The 18,081-nt window shown below is 42.3% G+C and overlaps 1 protein-coding gene across 2 annotated transcripts in view; it reads left to right on the top strand.

The window, feature by feature from the left end:
* LOC147685054 (uncharacterized) overlaps window positions 1-18,081 on the top strand; it is a 384,063-nt gene that overhangs the window by 223,986 nt on the left and 141,996 nt on the right. For both annotated transcript variants that reach the window (XM_086940938.1, XM_086940939.1), the window contains one exon: window positions 14,206-14,301. In XM_086940938.1, coding sequence (XP_086797064.1) covers window positions 14,206-14,301 — 96 coding nt within the window. The remainder of the gene's footprint in view (window positions 1-14,205; window positions 14,302-18,081) is intronic.

The following is an 18,081-nucleotide window of genomic DNA, read 5'->3' as shown; positions in this document are numbered from 1 at the left end:
GGTTTTTTAGGAGATGGTTGTGGGTTTACAGGGTGGGAAGTAAATATAATAAAGTTATTAATCATTTTAACATTTTAGTATTTATAATTATGTTTTAATAATTAATTGTTAATTGGTGAATATTTGTAATAAATAATTATTTGAAAATTATGTAAATTGTGCTTTCTTAGGAGTGGGTTGTGGGTTTATAATGTATTAGTATTTATATTTTTTAATTAATTAATTAATAATTCTTTGGGTATCACATTTTATTAGTTCATTAATTGATAATTATGTAAATGGTGTTATTTTTAGAGAGCGGGTTGTGGGTTCATAGGGGAAAAGGGGAAAAGGGTGGGAGGTAATTTGATGATAATAAAGTCATTAATCATTTTTATTACTCAAATATTAATTGGTTATTACATTTTTTAATTGATTAATTAAATAATTATGTAAATTATGGGTTTTTTTGGGAGTGAGTTGTGGTTGCATAGAGGAATAGGGTGGGGAGTAATTGATTTTTAGTAAAGTCATTAATAGTTTTTATTTATTAGTATTTATCTTATATTTTGATTTTATAGTGTTTATGGTAATTTGTTTATTATTTGTTATTTATTAATTGTTTGTTTTTTATAAGAAATTAATTGTTAAATTTGGTAATTGTGTCAATTATGTAGGAATCTTTTATGCGTTTATAGGGGAATATGGTGTGAAGTAATTTTTTTTTTAAATCATTATTAATTATTTTTTTGATTACAAATCAAAAAAATAATTAATAATGATTTAAAAAAAACGGGCAAGATGGCCGCCGAGACGCCGTAGTGGATGGTCGCACCCTGTAACCCTCCTGACTGGGAAGATGAGGTGTACTACGTGCTCATATGCTTAGATTGCAGACTTGCAGATTTGCAGATTCACTGATCTACTACCAAGCTAAGTTGATTTAATCTAATCTGCTGTGGAAAATTTGCCTTTCTTACTGGGAGAAAAGAGCACTCGATACTGATAAAAAGCGATGCTGAGAGAGCTCACTGGCTTGCTTGCTTTTTTTGATATGTGACTTTCCACAAGAGAAAAAGTGGGCTCTGCAGAAATATCTGCACAAACACTGTTCAGCTTTGATTTCCCATTCGCACCTACCTGGAAGTCGCTATTGGAAAGTTGCTTCAAAATCTATGGCTACAAAACCTGCACTTTACTCAAGGAAGAATCGTGACCGAGACGATTGGAGCCGTGACTCTGAGGTGGAGGAGGATATGGATAACCTCGGGGCCCCAGCGCTTAATTTAAGAGGGAAAGCACGATCTAAAGCGCAGCAAAGGCGAGAAGCGGCAAAGGAAAATAAATTAAAGAAAATACGTGAAAAAGAGGAAGGAGGGAAAAAAAAGAATGTGACTGTCCCAGTGTCAGCTATTGTAAGGAGAAGAGAGGAAGCAAAACTCACCGCTGGGGAGGTACTTGGAAAGGAAACTGCACTCCGCCAGATGACCATAGTTGAGACTTTTTTGCCCGCAGCAACACCAGTAACGACTGACCAAACAACTTTGCAGTCGAATCTGCCACAGGGAGTGAGAGTCCCCACGTTGGTGAGCCTGTGCAGGATGTTGCAGCCTGCTGTGGAGAGGGAACCGTTTGAACAGGCAGGAGCAGATGGGGATGGTACCTGCACGCTCGAGGTACAGCCTCTAACTGAAGTTACAGAGGCAGCAGAAGGCGGAGACTTTTCTACTGCTGTGGAAGTGGGCGGACCCAAGCTCTTAAAGGAGAAAGCCACAATTCATTTGGCACCAGTGGTATCTGGAGTTGAAGGGCCAGGCGCAGAACAAAGCCTGGTGGAGGATACTGTTGTAGAAAAAAGTAATTCTGAGGCTGCAACTAACTTAATTGAAACAGAGCTAAGGGTTGATAAAGATATTAACTTGGATTCAATTAATAAGAGGGATGCAAGCACACGCAAATTACCTGATGCACTTCCTGCCTCTCCCAGTGATGAGGTTTTTTTCACTGGTAATGACGAGGCGGATGATGAGGAAAGTATGAATGGAAGTCTGGGATCAACGACAGACACGGAGTCAGAGACGGAGAGTTCAGATGATGAAACAGTGAATACTGACACGGGAAGTAATGAGACTGTATCAGGGACTGACTCTGAAAACTCCTCAACTCCTATCAGTAGTGAGATAGAACCTATTGATAAAGAATATAAGGATTCAGTTAAAAAAACATTGCAAAAAGACGTCTCTTCTAGATCAAAGACAAATCCTGAGGGCAGTATCAGATCTGTGGAAAAAATTAAAACTAAGAGCAAAAAAAAGAAGTCAAGCAAACGAAAAGGGAAATCTAGACAACAGAGATTGTCAAAGGAACACAGAGGCAATATGAAAACAGTAGTAAAAAAACTAAATTTGGATAAGATGGCAGAGAACTCAGGAATACCGGCAGATGAGTTTGTAAATGGTGAAACTCTGGACTCTGCGGACCGTGGAGCGGATGGTGGTATGTCTAATTTTGAAGTCTTATTTACAACATTAAAACAAATGCAGAGTGAGGCTCGCATTGAGAGCCAAAAAGCAAAGCGCAGGGCTAAACAGGCGAATAGGAAAATACAATCCTCCTTGCGTAAGGTCAGCAGGTTGTATGAGGAGATGGCTGAGAGAGTCTCTGAAGTAGAGACTAGAACCGGGAAATTAGAAGATGATATGGTCAAAGTGAAGGATGACAGAAAAGAACAAGATAAGACTACGGCCGACATGCTATGGAAACTCGAGGAATTTGAGAACAGACAAAGACGCAACAATGTTCGCCTGATTGGAATACAGGAAGGGAAAGAAGGAAGTGATGTTCGGGGGTATGTTGTTGACTTATTAAAGGGTGCCCTCCCAGAGTTGTCTACATGGGATCTTGACCATGAAATACAAAGGGCGCATCGTTTTCCTCTGATCCAGAAAGCAGCGCAGAGTAAGCCTCGCGCAATATTTCTATACGTGGGGAATTTTCTTCTGCGAGAAGAGATAATTAACAAAGCAAAGCCCCAAGCTAAATGCAAATACAATGGCGTAGAGTTCTTTGCACGTCCTGACTTTTGCCACACCACTGTGGAAAGAAGGTGGAGGATGAGGCAGCTCATTACCCCATTTCAAAACATAGGTTGTGAGGCTTACCTTCTGTATCCCGCTCGTTTGAAGATTGGAGTAAATGGGAACTTTAAAATTTTCTACTCTGAGATACTTGCACAAGAATATCTTAACTTTCTGCAAGACCAACGGAAAACAAGGCACAAGGAGAATGTTGAGAATAATGATCATGCAGTAGCTCTTAGGGATATTCCCCAAAAGAAACGAAGATAAATATAATATGGAAAATAGAGACTGTATAAAGTAATTTTTGGGGACGAAAGCTACATATGAGGACTTATTTAAAATAATAGAGGAAACTGTTTTGCTCAAGGTCTATGAAAAATTTATTTGATGTTTTACTCCTCTTTATCGGATGGTTTTCTTGAGTTGTAGCTTTTTCTGCTTCAATAAGTAAAGATTTGTATTAATATAAGAAGAATTGGGGTAGAGGTTGAGCACGAATAGGGGTGGTATTTGTTGGACATACACTGAGCACAGTAAGATGAAGGGAAAGTTAGGGGGGTTTACGGGTTTGACATCCAGGAGGCAAAAGTCGGCCAGACATAGGTCCGTTGGACCTATTTGCCTGTAGGGGGGTGGGACTCTGAGGGTGGGCAGTCTGGGGTGGGGTTGGGGATGGGCAGGGAAATGGACAGGGCACAAAGGTACAAGACACTTAAGAGGATTTGACAAAAGTAATTTGTATCAACTGTATGATATGGGTAGTGACACTGAAGATGTGGAAGACAATATTGAAATTAACAGGGAAGTCTATTTATGCAGTGTGCTAGGCCTAGTATTGTATATCGTTTCTAGAACATTAAATAAAAGCAAGCAGATAGGGTCTGAAGAGAACTGGCTGGGGAAAAAAAAAATGAAAAATGTCTATTAGATTAGTGACATGGAATGTATGCGGCCTAAATGATGTAACGAAAAGGCAGAAGATAGGAATACGGCTACGGCAAATGAACGTAGATTTTGTGTTTCTTCAGGAGACACATGTAATGAGTACCCATGAGATATATCTTAATCAGCTGGGGTTTCAATTAATAGTTGCTTCTAAACAAGGAGTTAAACAGAGAGGGGTAGCGATTCTATCGAGGGATAAAAATGTAGTAACAAGGAGAAAGTTAAGAGATAATTGGGGGAGATGGGCGATGGTTGAGGTACTATTAGGGGGGGTGTGGACAACATTAGTTGCAGCATATGGTTCTACACAGGACGATCCAGAAATTCTGCAATTTTTGGATTCTGAGTTGGCAGACTGGGCCCCTCGAGTTATTATAGGTGGAGACTTAAATATTGACGGAGCGGAGGGTCTAGGATCAGGCTCAATAAGACAGTATAAGGGGAGGAAAAAAAAGGTCTACAAGGCCCTTACTGATCTTTTAGAAAATAATACATTGCGAGATGTCTGGGGGTCAATCAGATCGAAACAACTCGGTTATACATATTATTCAGCACCGCATCAGATATGCGTTAGGCTGGATTACTTCCTGGTTTCCAATGATTTAATTAGTATAGTGGAAATTGATAGACTTCCTCGGATACTTAGTGACCACAATCCCCTAATCCTAACGATAAAGCAGAGTGGGGGAACAACAATAAGAAGGAAGTGGACATTCGAAAGGGGATTGCTTTTAGATGATGACTATATAAAACATATGTCTAAATGGATTACTGAATTCTTTGAATATAATAGAGGAACTGCTGCAGTTGGCATAGTATGGGATGCCTTTAAGGCAGGAGCACGCGGTGAAACGTGTAGTTATAGCGCCTTCAAGAGGAAAACAGAAAGACTGCGATATAAGGAGAAAGAGGGAAAAGTACTGGAGGCAGAAGAACAACTTAATAACTGTGTAATAAGGGGAGAGCCGACTGAACAATTCGTAATAGAATTACTGAAGGTGAAAAGTGAGGCAGAGGAAGAACTTGCTAATAGAGCAATATACAATCAGAAGGGAGAGATGTTACGAGTTCAGTGAGAAAATAGGGCGAGTCCTTGCTGTACGAACCAGACAGATAGCGGCGGCAGGGACGATTAAGGAAATAAAGGATGAAAAGGGACATCTACATTCAGATTCAGATCCAGAAGAAATTCGGGAGGTCTTTAGGAAGTTTTACCAATCTTTATATGATGAGAAAGATCCCAGTAGTATCGATAGAATAAATGAATATCTCCAGAACATTGAGGTAAAAACTATATCCCCTGAAGATGCAGAGGAATTAGAGACCGTATTGGACGAAACTGAGATTAAAGAAGCAATGACTGCTCTACCCTCGGGGAAGGCTGCTGGACCTGATCAGCTACCGATCGAGTTTTATAAAACTTTCTGGGGATGTTTAGGTAATAATTTAACTCAAATGTTTCAAGCTGCACAAAGTGGGGTATCTATTCCCAAATCCTGGAGCGGGGCAGATATAGTATTAATTTTATTAATTTAAAAAAAAGAAAAGCCCCCGAATGAACCAGGGTCGTACCGCCCAATAACATTGATGAATAATGACACCAAAATTTATTCGAAGGCACTGGCTGCAAGATTTGCAAGAATTATAAGTAACCTGGTTAGTGATAACCAACATGGGTTTATTCCTGGTAGAGGGACAACTCACCATATTAGAAAAGTTATAACTTTATTTGATGTGGCGGAAGTAGCAGGAGACCCGATGGCAGTTATGCTTTTGGATGCGGAAAAAGCATTTGATCGGGTCTCCTGGCAGTATTTGTGGCAGACCCTAACTAGAGTTGGGATTAGAGGAGGCTATTTGAAAGCAATTCAGACTCTATATATGGATCCAGGTGCAGCATTAAGGATAAACGGGGGTATAACTGGTCAATTTAAAATCAAGAGAGGAACTCGCCAGGGATGTCCTTTCTCTTCCTTGCTATTTGCCATCTATATGGATCCCTTAATACGGAAGATAGAATCAGCACCAGAGATCACCCCAGTCAATACAGTTCTTGGGCCATGCAAGATATTAGCCTATGCTGACGACGTTGCGGTGATAACACCTTGCCCAACGGAAGCAACTACATTTGTAGAGGCCGAGGCCTTAAGATTTGGACAAGTCTCAGGGTACTCATTGAACGCGTCTAAAACCCAGATTATTAAAAACTCTTTTACACCTTGTGAAGATAGAAGAGTAGTGCCGGCAGGGAAATACCTCGGAATTAATATTATGTCTAATTTAGATAGTTTGGTGGATAATAATATTGCCCCAGTAATCGAAAAGGCAAGAAAAGATTTGGATCGTTATGAGAACTTACATTTATCATTAGTTGGGCGAGTTAATATTATTAAAATGCTGATCTTACCCAAACTGTTGTATCTTTTTAGGGCAATCCCTCTTCTAATTGAAAATAAGTGGTTTAAAATTTGCGAAAGTATGGTAAATCGTTTTATTTGGGCTAGAGGTAAAACCCGGAGGGCATTGAGGTATATGTCCCTTCCCAGGGAGAGAGGGGGGTGGTCACTGCCGGATCTAAAGGTATATTATTGGGCTGCAGCAATACAAGGAATGGTTGGATTAATTGGGGGGGCTGAGATGGATGGATGGGATAAGACAGGCTCGCTGGCTATATATGGTTTAGCTCTGGGTACAAATGCGGAAAATATTTTTTTAAGATTTACTGATGGAAGTTACTTTAAAAGAACACGTTTCAAGATAATTATGGCGGCCTACAGCATATGGAAAGGATTTTCCAAAAAAGTTGGAATAGGGAAATATAGTGTATATACTAGATTCAAAAATAATCCCTCATTACCTAGGGCTGTGTTCTCAGGAATGGTATATGAGGAATGGGAGAGTCAAGGTATAAGAATGATTGGTGATATGTGGGATGATAATGGCATCTTACAATTTATAGATTTGAAAAACAAGTATATGTTAAACACAAATCATTTCTTTAAATACCTTCAAATAAGGAGTTGTATATTAAATAAAAAAGGGGGAGCTCTAGGCTTTGGGAGGAGTATAATGATGGATCTCATACAAAAAGGTAATGACTGTACTATAAAAAGATTTTATTTAGAAATGACAAAGTTAAAAAAGGATGATCTTGACAAATGGATAATTAAATGGTCCTCAGATTTAGATATAGCTAGAGAAAGAGATATTTTCTCTGAATCACTTGAGATGGGATGTAAATTACTATGCTCAGCGTCTCTTCAGGCCCAGCACTACAAGAGCCTGTATCACCTGTATTATACGCCATGGAAAATTGCTCAATGGGGGGCTGTGTCGGGCATCTCGTGTTTTAGATGTGGCAGTATGGAGGCCAATTTGTTACATATTTTCTCTACTTGTCCACACTTAGATAAGATAAAACAAGATATCGGGAATTTTTTCCGGAATGCCTTAGACACAACAATAGAGTTGGATTCAGCAACTATTTTGTTGGGAATATCCCCCAACGGACAAATTAATTGTAAATATTTTCTGTTTGTAGCAATGTCGATTTTTAGACTGCTTGTGGCCTCAACTTGGTTAGATCCAAATCCTCCTACGTATCATCAATGGCTAGGAAAAACTTTGTCAATACAAAAATTGGAAACAGCTATTTACTCTAGGAAAGGGAGAAAGGGTAAAAAGCTGGGTATACAAATCTGGGGTCCTTTGATTCAATGGAAGGCTGGAACTGAATAAGGTATTTTGAGGAATGTATGTATTATGGAATGTTAACATATATTATTTGTATCCGTATATATTATGATAGGATCTGTATGTAGTATGTATATTGTAATATTTCACTTTCCATTTTTCTTTTGAATATGTAGTTGAGTATGTGGCTGCCTTATGAAACTTATTGTGCCTTGTCCATGTAATGGGGGAGGGGGGGGGGGGGGGGAAATAAAATGTGGGGAAAAAATTTATCAATAAAAATATTAAAAAAAAATATATATATATTTTTTTGATTACAATTAATTTATATTAAATAATGTTATTTGTAAAAAAACACTTCTATAAAATAAGGTTTGTAGTCAATTCTTAGTACTTTAATATTCAAATATTTTTCTATGTTTTGTAATGTATTATATTTTTATGTTTTTTTATTTTCGTGTTATTAACAATTTTTGAATTGTAGTTGGTAGTTTGTTTACTTTTCAATTTTCCTTAAAAATGTTAAAAATTTGAGTTTTAACCCCCTGCTATCAAACACTTTCCCTACTGTTGAACTCTCTGGAGTGGAAATAGTAATTTTTACCTCTCCACTATACAACACTTTCCCTACTGTTGCACTCTCTGGAGTGGGAATAGTAATTTGTACCCCTTCGCTATCCAATACTTTCCCTACAGTGGCACTCTCTGGAGTGGGAACAGTAATTTTAACACCAACGCTATCCAACACTTTCTCTACTGTTGCACTCACTGGAGTGGGAATAGTAATTTTTTCGTCCCCGCTATCCAACACTTTTGCTACTGTTGCACTCACTGGAGCAGCAATAGTAATTTTTACCCCTCCGCTATCCAACATTTTCCCTACTGTCGCACTCACTGGAGTGGGAAAAGTAAATGTTTCCATTTGTTATCAAACACTTTCCCTACTGTTGCACTCACTGGAGTGGGAATAGTAATTGTTTGCCCTTCGCTATCCAACATTTTCCCTACTGTTGCACTATCTGGAGTGGGAATAGTAATTTTTACCCCTCCGCTAATCAACACTTTCCCTACTGTTGCACTCTCTGGAGTGGGAATACTAATTTTTATACCTACACTATCCAACACTTTCTCCACTGTTGCACTCACTGGAGTGGGAAAAGTAATTTTTACCCCTCCACTATCAAACACTTTGCCAATTGTTGCACTGTCTGGAGTGGGAATAGTAATTTTTACCCCTATGCTATCCAACACGTTCCCTACTGTTGCACTCTCCTGAGTAGGAATAGTAAATTTTACTCTTTGCTATCCAGCACTTTCTCTACTGTTGCACTCACTGAAGTGGGAATAGTAACATTTTCCCCTTCGCTATCCAACACTTTCCCTACTGTTGCACTCTTTGGAGTGGGAACAGTAATTTGTACCCCTCTTCCATCCAACACTTTCCCTACTGTTGCACTCTATGGGGGTCATTAGGATGGTGGGCAGACTTTGCCCGCCCGCCACCCTGATGGGGAATGGGACCGCCCACCATAAGGGCGGGGGTCCCGGGGGTGGTATAAGGATGTGCCCGCCACAGTGGCAGGCACATCCTGTATTTTTAGCATTGTGTGCAGAGAGCACCGCCCGCCACAATGCTAAAAATGCTTTACATCATTTGCATTCACAAAGCGGCAGGCACCGCGCGGTGCCTGCCGCTTTGTGAATGCAAATGAAGGGGGGTACCACAGGTACCCCCCTGCTCAACCCCCTACCCCACTACTCACCTTCACTCTGGGGGCCCGCACGGGGCCCCCAGAGTGAAGTCCGCCTGCCTTTCTGTGGCGGCATTGCCGCCACAGAAAGGCGTTGAACAATGCCCATGTTAATATGACTGGCGATGTCTGATAGACACCACCACCATATTATTCCTTTCCGTCTGCCGTGGTCCCCCCCGCCATACTAATATGGCGGGGGGAAAACGAGAGAAGATGGCGGGCGGATTGCCCCCGCCAGGCTGGCGGTAGCCACCGCCAGCCGGGTGGGGGCAATCTGCCATCATAATGGGCCCCTATGTAGTGGGAATAGTAATTTTTACACCAACGCTACCCAACACTTTCTCCACTGTTGTACTCTCTGGAGTGGGAATAGTAATTTTCCCCTCCACTATCCAACACTTTTCCTACTGTTGCACTCACTGGAGAGGGAATATAAATGTTTACCCCTATGCTATCCAACACTTTCTCTACTGTTGCAGTAATTGCAGTGGGAATAGTACATTTTTAATCCTACGCTATTGAACAATTTTCCCCCTGTTGCACTCAATGGAGTGCAAAATGTTAAGTTTAAAAATGTATAAATATTTTTGTATTTTATTTTATAATATGTTTTTATTATTATATTTTATGTTATAGGTGTATGTTTATACAGATATATTTTATAGTTAATTTTTGTATATTTATAATATTTTATATTAAATTAAAGTTATTAGTTTATTAGTATTTTTAAAGTAAATATATATGTATATATTTAATTTTATATATGTATGTTTAAATTTTGTTAAACACAATTTGTTTATTATATTTTATTTAATGTTTATTATAACTAAGTACTTTTTTTAGTTTATTTTATATGTCTTTTAACATTATTATTTTTTATACATGAAAAAAACGATATATTGGACTTTGATATTTTTACATCTATATTTTTTTAGATATTTTTGTCATTTACATTTTAAATATAGGATGTCGATATTTTGACTGTTGATATTTTTACATCGATATTTTTTGTTGTTGAAAACTTTGGGGTCATTAGGTCCGCCCGCCATCCCGACGTGAAGAGGGACCGCCCGTCATAAGGGCTGGGGTCCCGTGGGGGCAATTAGGATGCGCCCGCCACAGTGGCAGGCGCATCCCACAGATTTGACATTGCGGTGGGCGGTGCTGAAAGCACCACCCGCCGCAATGCTAAAAATGCATGTTGCGCATTCCAAAGCACAACGTGACAGGCACCGTGCCTGACACGTTGTCTATTGAAATGCAGGGGGGTACCATAGGTACCCCCATGGACCCCCACAAACAATTCCTGCATTCCTTTCCGTGGCGGCAATGCCACAATGGAAAGGCATGTTTCTTCCCCCATATTAATATGGCTGGCGGTGTCTAACAGACACCGCCAGCCATATTAAACTCTTTTCCTCCCAGTCGACTTGTTGACCGGGCAGAAAAGCGGCAGACGGTCTTTCCGTCCACCGCGGTCTCCCCCGCCAGGGGAAATGGGTGGCGGGCAGGGACGGATCTCGGGCAGATCGCCCATTACAACAATATCTCAATTACATGGTGCAGTAGACATAACATTAGCAGTCCATGAACACAGCATGAACACAGCATGTACATTACAGTAATTAAGGCACACTATGCAGGGCCCAGCATACGGTAGCCCTTATAGGCATAAGTAGTGGACAAAATACTACAGCAGTCACATTAGTGGTCGACCTCCTGGCTTTGCGGCCTTTCATTCTCAGTTTGGTGGGCGGATTGCGGTAATGCAGCTCCATCTTCCGTGTCTGTTGCTGCTATTCTGAGCAGATAACTACTGAGCTACTTTCAGACATCACAGGGACATGACCGGCGGGGTAGCAGCTCGGCATAAATATTGTTTTGTTCCTGGCAATAAGTAAGGTCATTCAACCATTCCTTACATTTAGGTGCTCTGCCTCTCCCCCATCTGTAGGCAATTCTGCGTTTGACCACAAGTAAGGTTATTGCTAAAATAAATTTAACGTGACCTTTGTGTTCTGGGATGTACCCCAGGAGATCCATTTCTGGTGTAAGAGCCAGAGGCGTCTCTACCATGTCTCCCAAGGCGTTCCCCACTTACGCCCAATATTGTGCTATGGTACGACATTCCCATGCCATGTGTAGGAAGCCCGCTCCCTCCTGCCTACAGCGGTCGTATCTGGCTCTTTCTCGTAGTTGGAGTTTGCTTAGCCTTACCGGGGTATAATACATCCTATGAAGGAATTTACAATTAATAATTTCAAACCTGCTGCTGGCAGTGATACTTTCAGTTTGCTGGCAGCTGTAACCCCAGGCCTCCTCCGTCATCGGGTGTCCCAATTCCGCTTCCCATCCTTGTTTTGCTCTTAGCATATTGTGTGTCCCCACCCCTACAATGGCTTTATATATGCAGGACACTGCGTGTGGCGCCCCTGCCTGTATTGTTTGATGCAGTGGAAGTAGTGTGGGAGGTTCCCCTGGGAACTTAGGGGTAACAGCTTTGACAGCCTGTAGCAAGCGGATATATATGAAGCGGTCCATGGCGGTGGGTGATGTGTCGCTTAAAAAAATCAGCCGCGGTTTTGAACTGTCCCTGATTGTACATGTCTCCCCAGGTATGCATGCCGTGTTTGAGTAGCATGCGCTTACAGATCCTTTCCCATGTAACGGGTAGGTTATGTTGGTTGAGTAGAGGGAGTAACGGAGAATATAGCATGGGGACTTGGGAGCTTTGTTATTTGTACAAGCCACAGTGGACCCCTGCCCCCCGGCCATTTTGTCATCCACCCACAGGAACCCCAGTAGAGGTAAGGGTGCCAGAAGCGCCCGTTCTATGGCTAAATGTGTCATAAAGGGCGGAGGGGTTAGCCAATATGCCACGAAGTGTGCCTGAGCACTAAGATAGTAGAGTTGAGGGTCTGGTGCTTCAAACCTACCTTGAGCGAAAGGCAATGCGAGGGTGCACCATTTGATCCGAGGCTGTTTCCTGCCCCATGCAAGATGGATGAGTTGACTCTTCCGCTGAGTGAAGGAAGGTGGCCCCAGTGATAATGGGATATTTGTGAATAAGTATATGAATTTGGGCATGATAACCATCTTCATTAAGGCTACCGACCAGCTAAAGAGAGCGGGAGGGCAGTCCATCTATTGATCAGGTCCTCTACCCTGGCGAGAGCCATCCCGTAGTTTGCTCACATTAGTTCTTCCCTATCTCTGGTGACAGTGATTCCCAGATATCCGCCCTCGCTATCACTCCGTATCAGCGGATAATCGATTCGGAACAGGATGGAACAGTTCATGAGCGGCATTATTTGGAATTTACCACAGTTGATGGTAATGCCTGAGAGGGCCCCAAATTTTATTATTTCGCGTATCATGCCGTTTAAACTGTTGACAGGATTTCGCACATATAGCGTGATATTGTCCGCATAGAGCGATAATCATACAGGCCTTGTGGGGTATTCTAGCGCATATGGTTTGTGGTGCTGCCGTAGCATAGCTGCCAACGGTTCGATGGCCATTGTGAATCGTAGTGGTGGGAGGGGGCACCCCTGCCGCTTGCCTCTGGTAATGTAAAAGCTGGGGGAACATTCTCCATTCAGTAGCAAGGAAGCGCAGGGTTGGTTGTACAACAATTTGATCCACATGAGTAATCCCAGAGGAAATCCCAAGTGTGTTAAGACCGCGAGAAGGTACCCCCATTCCAGAGAGTCAAACGTTTTGGTGACGTCTAGGAAGACCGCCACCGCCAGTTCCTCCTCGTCGATATCATGCAGGATGGAGAAGAGGGTTCGCAAATTATGTGAGGTTGATCTGCCAGGTATGGATCCCGCTTGATCAGGTCGAATTAGTCTATCCATCAAAAGTGTGAGCCTATTGGCCAGAATATATAGATATTTTTTACATCTATATTTTTGTCATCAATATTATGTCAGTGATTCTTTAACACAACTTGTGCTCCTGTAAAGCATTCTGCTACCTTCGGGCTGAGTTTACGATACATACAACTCCCCCCCCCAAAAAAAAGCACAGGGCAGGCCATAATCTTGGAATTGCTACATGACACTATTGACTCTCGGATCCTATATCCAGGTGTGATGCAAGGCTCAGGCTGAATGCGCATTGCGTGAGAAACCTCTCCACTATGACTCCCACTCAATCTTTGGTCAGTGCTGTGTAATGCTGTAAAGTTGACATCTCATTAGGGACCAGTAAGGTACCATGTGATCTCCCACATAGTCAGGTTAGAGCTCCTTATCATGTGCTCTACCCTTTGGAGGAAACTTCCCACAGCTTCGGAATAGGCATACTCACTAAGGAGCTGCTTTTTACAGGGTGCTCTGCAAACAGCAGTGGATTTTTTTTGGTTTTATGGCGTGTGCAGCATTGTAAAAAGATGAAAAAAGATGATAAAAGCAGGATTGGCATGGCTTCTTAATTCACTGTCCATCCAAAACTCCTATTGAAATGCAGGGACTGAAGGGATAAATCCCCCATCTCATACAAGGCTCCTAGGAAATCATCACCTGTCCACGCAGGCAACTATTCTGCTCCTGTGTTCATTTTTTAAAAGCAAAATATTCTTCAGGGTTATTGCACTCATCATGTGTTGTTTGGATTTATAAACTCTTTTCAAATAAGAAAAAGCTTGTTCCCAAAATGTATTTCCTCTCACAAAAAGCAAAAGTGAAGCTGTCTTTACATATTAAGTAATGTAACATCTTCATTAATGTATTGCTTTCTCACCCCTTCAGCATACCAGAGAAGAAAGAGGCCAGAATGGAAACCACCTAAACATACCTCCCAGACCTAGACCTCTTATGCCACCAAAAACTGCTCCGCCAGCCAAGGTAGGTTAAACACATGTACCTCCAGGTCGCACTTTCTGAATTTAGCTTTACAACAAGCCGTCATGCACCATTAGCATGACAGCCAGATTGGCAAGGTTGTGTTTCTTGAGCCCTAGCCTCCAGATGAAAATATTATATCAGAGGGACACAGCCAGGACAGTGTTAATCACCTGCCTTTCCTGAGCCCCAAGACTTGCCTTCTTCTCCATACAGTGGGTTCACACCAAGCCACCTGCCTGAGAACAAATAGAGGCCGTAAAACACCAACCTGCTATAAGACCTGACAGCCTTTGGTGTGGTCTTCCTCCAAACATTTTGACTTCTCCCCTCCTATTTTCTGAAATTCATTTTTGTTGACTTTAAGACCGTTTTGCACAGACATTTGTTGTCATATTTTCATTTGAATTCTGTTTCCCTACCTTTCAGCTATCTGGCATAAAGCTTCAGAACACCAAGTTTGCACTTGTGAAATGACTGCTGGACTGCACACTTTACACATTGTTTGCATCTGTTTAAAATATAGTAGTTTATGATGTACGTTTAGAGGTCCACTGTTTTTATCCTTGAATTTTACTTAAGTAAGGCCTACTCTATTGTATTTCAATTTCAATCCAGTCATTGTGTCTGTTTTTATGTACCTTGGTTTTTAGTAGGGCTGTATCATTCTTCATTGTGAAATGTGACGTACTGTATTGGCAAGTGATTTTTAGTGAACAATTTTTGTATGTGCTTTTATGATATACTGCATTACATTGAATAAATAGATATTGATTGATTGATTGATTGATTGATTGATTGATTGATTGATTGATTGATTGGTTGGACTTAAAACTCTGTGCAGTTTACCACCACTAACTAGTGCTAAAGCGTTTGTGCTTTTTCATTTAAACATGGTAAAGTTGGCTTACACCCTAACGGCACAATTGATTTACTTAAAAAGTCCATCATAAAGTGGTACTACATGTACCTAGGGCCTGTAAACTAAATGCTATCAGTGAGCTTGCATCACTTATTGTGCCACCCACTTAGGTAGCCCTTTAAAACATGCCTCAGACTTGCCATTGCAGCCTGTCAGCAGTTTTAAACTTCCAATTCAACTTGGCAAAAGAAACTTAAACAGCCAATACAGCAGTGTCTACAGTATTTCTACATTAGGATATTTGTTTAGGTTTTACATGTCGTGGTAGTGATAAACTCCCAAATTCCTTGTTCACTACTATACGCCCTAAGACCTACCTCTCCACACAGGATAACAGTGGGTCACCAGACTACATTTGATAAGTGCTAACATTTCATTGGGAACAGGTTGGAATGTCTCAAAAGAATTGTAATTTAAAATCCTATTTAATGGTAAAGTCAGATGCTAAGTCACCCTGCAGCCTATGTCCTATGTCCAATGACTGGGTGCCGTTGGCAGTTGGCCTAAGTGTATCCCTCCCAGACAATGAGACAGACAAGGACACGGGGTTGTCCGGATTGCCATACGGCCAGGAGGGGAGGGGCAGAGCTGTTCCCTGACCCACTTCATATTCAAAGGAACTGCCTCAAGCACACTCACAAAGAACTTGATACCAGCCTATTGTCACCCACAGACCTCTTGGAGCCTGGGCAGGGGAAGGTAGGACGTTTCAAAAACCAGATGTTAGGGGAGTTCAGAAGCTTCTCCCACCAAAATGCTGGTAACAAGTTTAAATATTGGACCCTCAGACCAACACTTCAGTACACTTGTGGGCCTGTGGAAGACTTCAGAAGGACTGCCTTGTTTCTCAGGAGACTACACTGGCACTTGAGGCCTGCCTTGTATGTCAGTAGACTGTCCTTCTGCTACCAGAGTACTGCCCTGATGCTTAAGGCCTGCCTTGTTCCTCAGAGGACTGCCCTGCTGTTTGAGGTCTTCCCTTGCTCCTTGAAGGAGAGAGGACCATCTCTTGAACCCAGGACTAAAAAGTGACTCCAAGGGTCAGTTCGCTGACTTCCTGTTCTGAGCTACTGGGCCACAACAAGTTCGAGAGGTTTTCCAGCATGCAACAGCTGACCTGATGCAACCGGACCTGCCTCAACCTGCTTGAGATCTGCTGGCCTCTACTGGAGTGAGTTCATGATTCGCAAGCAGTGCCTCCCCAGATCATGAATCCTTGGCCAGCTTCAGTTGTTCAAATATGGAGTGCATTGAGTGTGGCATAACATCAGATCTACTGGTGTGATTGGGGATTTATCAGCCCCATGCCCCCTTGTGTGCTCCACTAATTTCGGATCTGGCCAGTTTAATGATGGACAAATTAAGGTGGGGCCACTGCTACCCCTCTTTTTATTCCAGTCAATGGCCCCTCCTCTGCCGCTCTGGGGCCCTAGCATCACTGTGGGGGGTCCGAGCTGCTGGCCGAATTGAGACCCCGCTCCCCCCAGGTGAACCTCACTGAGTACGGATCAGAGTGGTTCAATAAGTGATGAATCAAGGGGCTCCTCTGATACCCCTCTTATTTTATCCTGGACATAAGCATCTCGGGGGATGCAACATAACTGCGGGGCTTGCCTGCTGTTCTTCAATCACAGCTCCTGGATGAAGGTTGAAGATGGGACTCGATATCTCCACTCAGGACGCACAAATGTTGGGTACCTCAGCTTAAACCTTGCATCAACATCCCCCTTTATCCTCACTGTCAGCACCTCTGCCCTCCACGGAGCACAGATAGGATACCAACTGGCCTTCCCCAAATGGTGCTCTACCTAGTTTTGAACTAACAGGAGTCATTCCATATTTTTGTGGAGCAGGAGCCGGTTTCCTGGTGTTGCATTTCCTGGGATTGCAGCATCCCTAGTACACTCGAGTTTAACAAGGAGGCCTGCTTCATTCGCTCAACATCATTAGCGTTATTGAAAAGCGTACAACCCACCTGCCGATCTTCAACCAACAGCATCAGTCTTCTCTTCAATCCAAGTGCAGTGTCATAGTTACCAAGCCAACATGCTCAGCTGGCTTCACTAGCTGACGGTCTTCTACCAGCCTCTAGGGACACCATGGCACCACCAGGGCAAAACAAAGTTGACATATTTCTCAAGGCCATCATCTCCTCCTAGATAGCCATTGAAGGCAAAGTGATGTATAGCCTTAGACTTTGGATTCCTATGAGCAGACCAGAAGAAGCTGTTCAAACGTGTCACACAAACAGAGACCACTAGTGTTCAGCTGTTCATAGGGAGTGGAGGGCAACAATCCATTGAAGTTCATTGAACAATGGGCCAATACCTTTACACCAATCTAGAACTTAACTCCCTTTTTCTCTGTATGGGGGCATACTGTATTCTTGCTAAGCCCTCCCACGGGTGCTCCCCGTACCCTCTCCTAGCTGGTCTATTACACAACAGGGACAGAGAGGAGGTGCTTAGAGCTGCATGGCAGATTGGAACCCTTGAATATGAAAACCAGCAGTGCTACTGTTTCCTGACTGTATGTTGGCCTTCCAGCACTAGCATGCCTTAATCCTGGGTGTGAAAATGTACTCAGAAAGATGGGGTTCAAGTACTCCCTTCTCTTTCTAATGAAACTTAAAATCATATCAGGCAACAAGGTGCATTTTTTCACAGACCTGGAGGCTCCCTGATCTAAGACTGAAGATAGATTACCTTCCTCTGAGCACTCTGACACCCACTCACAACAGCACCGGGGTACTGGCCACTGTTGGTGGCACAGTGGTTTGAGGGTGCCTGTACTCCGGATATCTGTGTCAGCACCATCACCTGCACAGGCCCAAGATGACAAGCAACCACCCCTCATGGTGC

This window comes from Lissotriton vulgaris, chromosome 10 (assembly GCF_964263255.1).
Source record: "Lissotriton vulgaris chromosome 10, aLisVul1.2, whole genome shotgun sequence".
In the NCBI taxonomy this organism is placed as follows: domain Eukaryota; kingdom Metazoa; phylum Chordata; class Amphibia; order Caudata; family Salamandridae; genus Lissotriton; species Lissotriton vulgaris.
The sequence above is the reverse complement of the archived record's forward strand: the minus strand, read 5'-3'. Positions and strand labels throughout refer to the sequence as shown.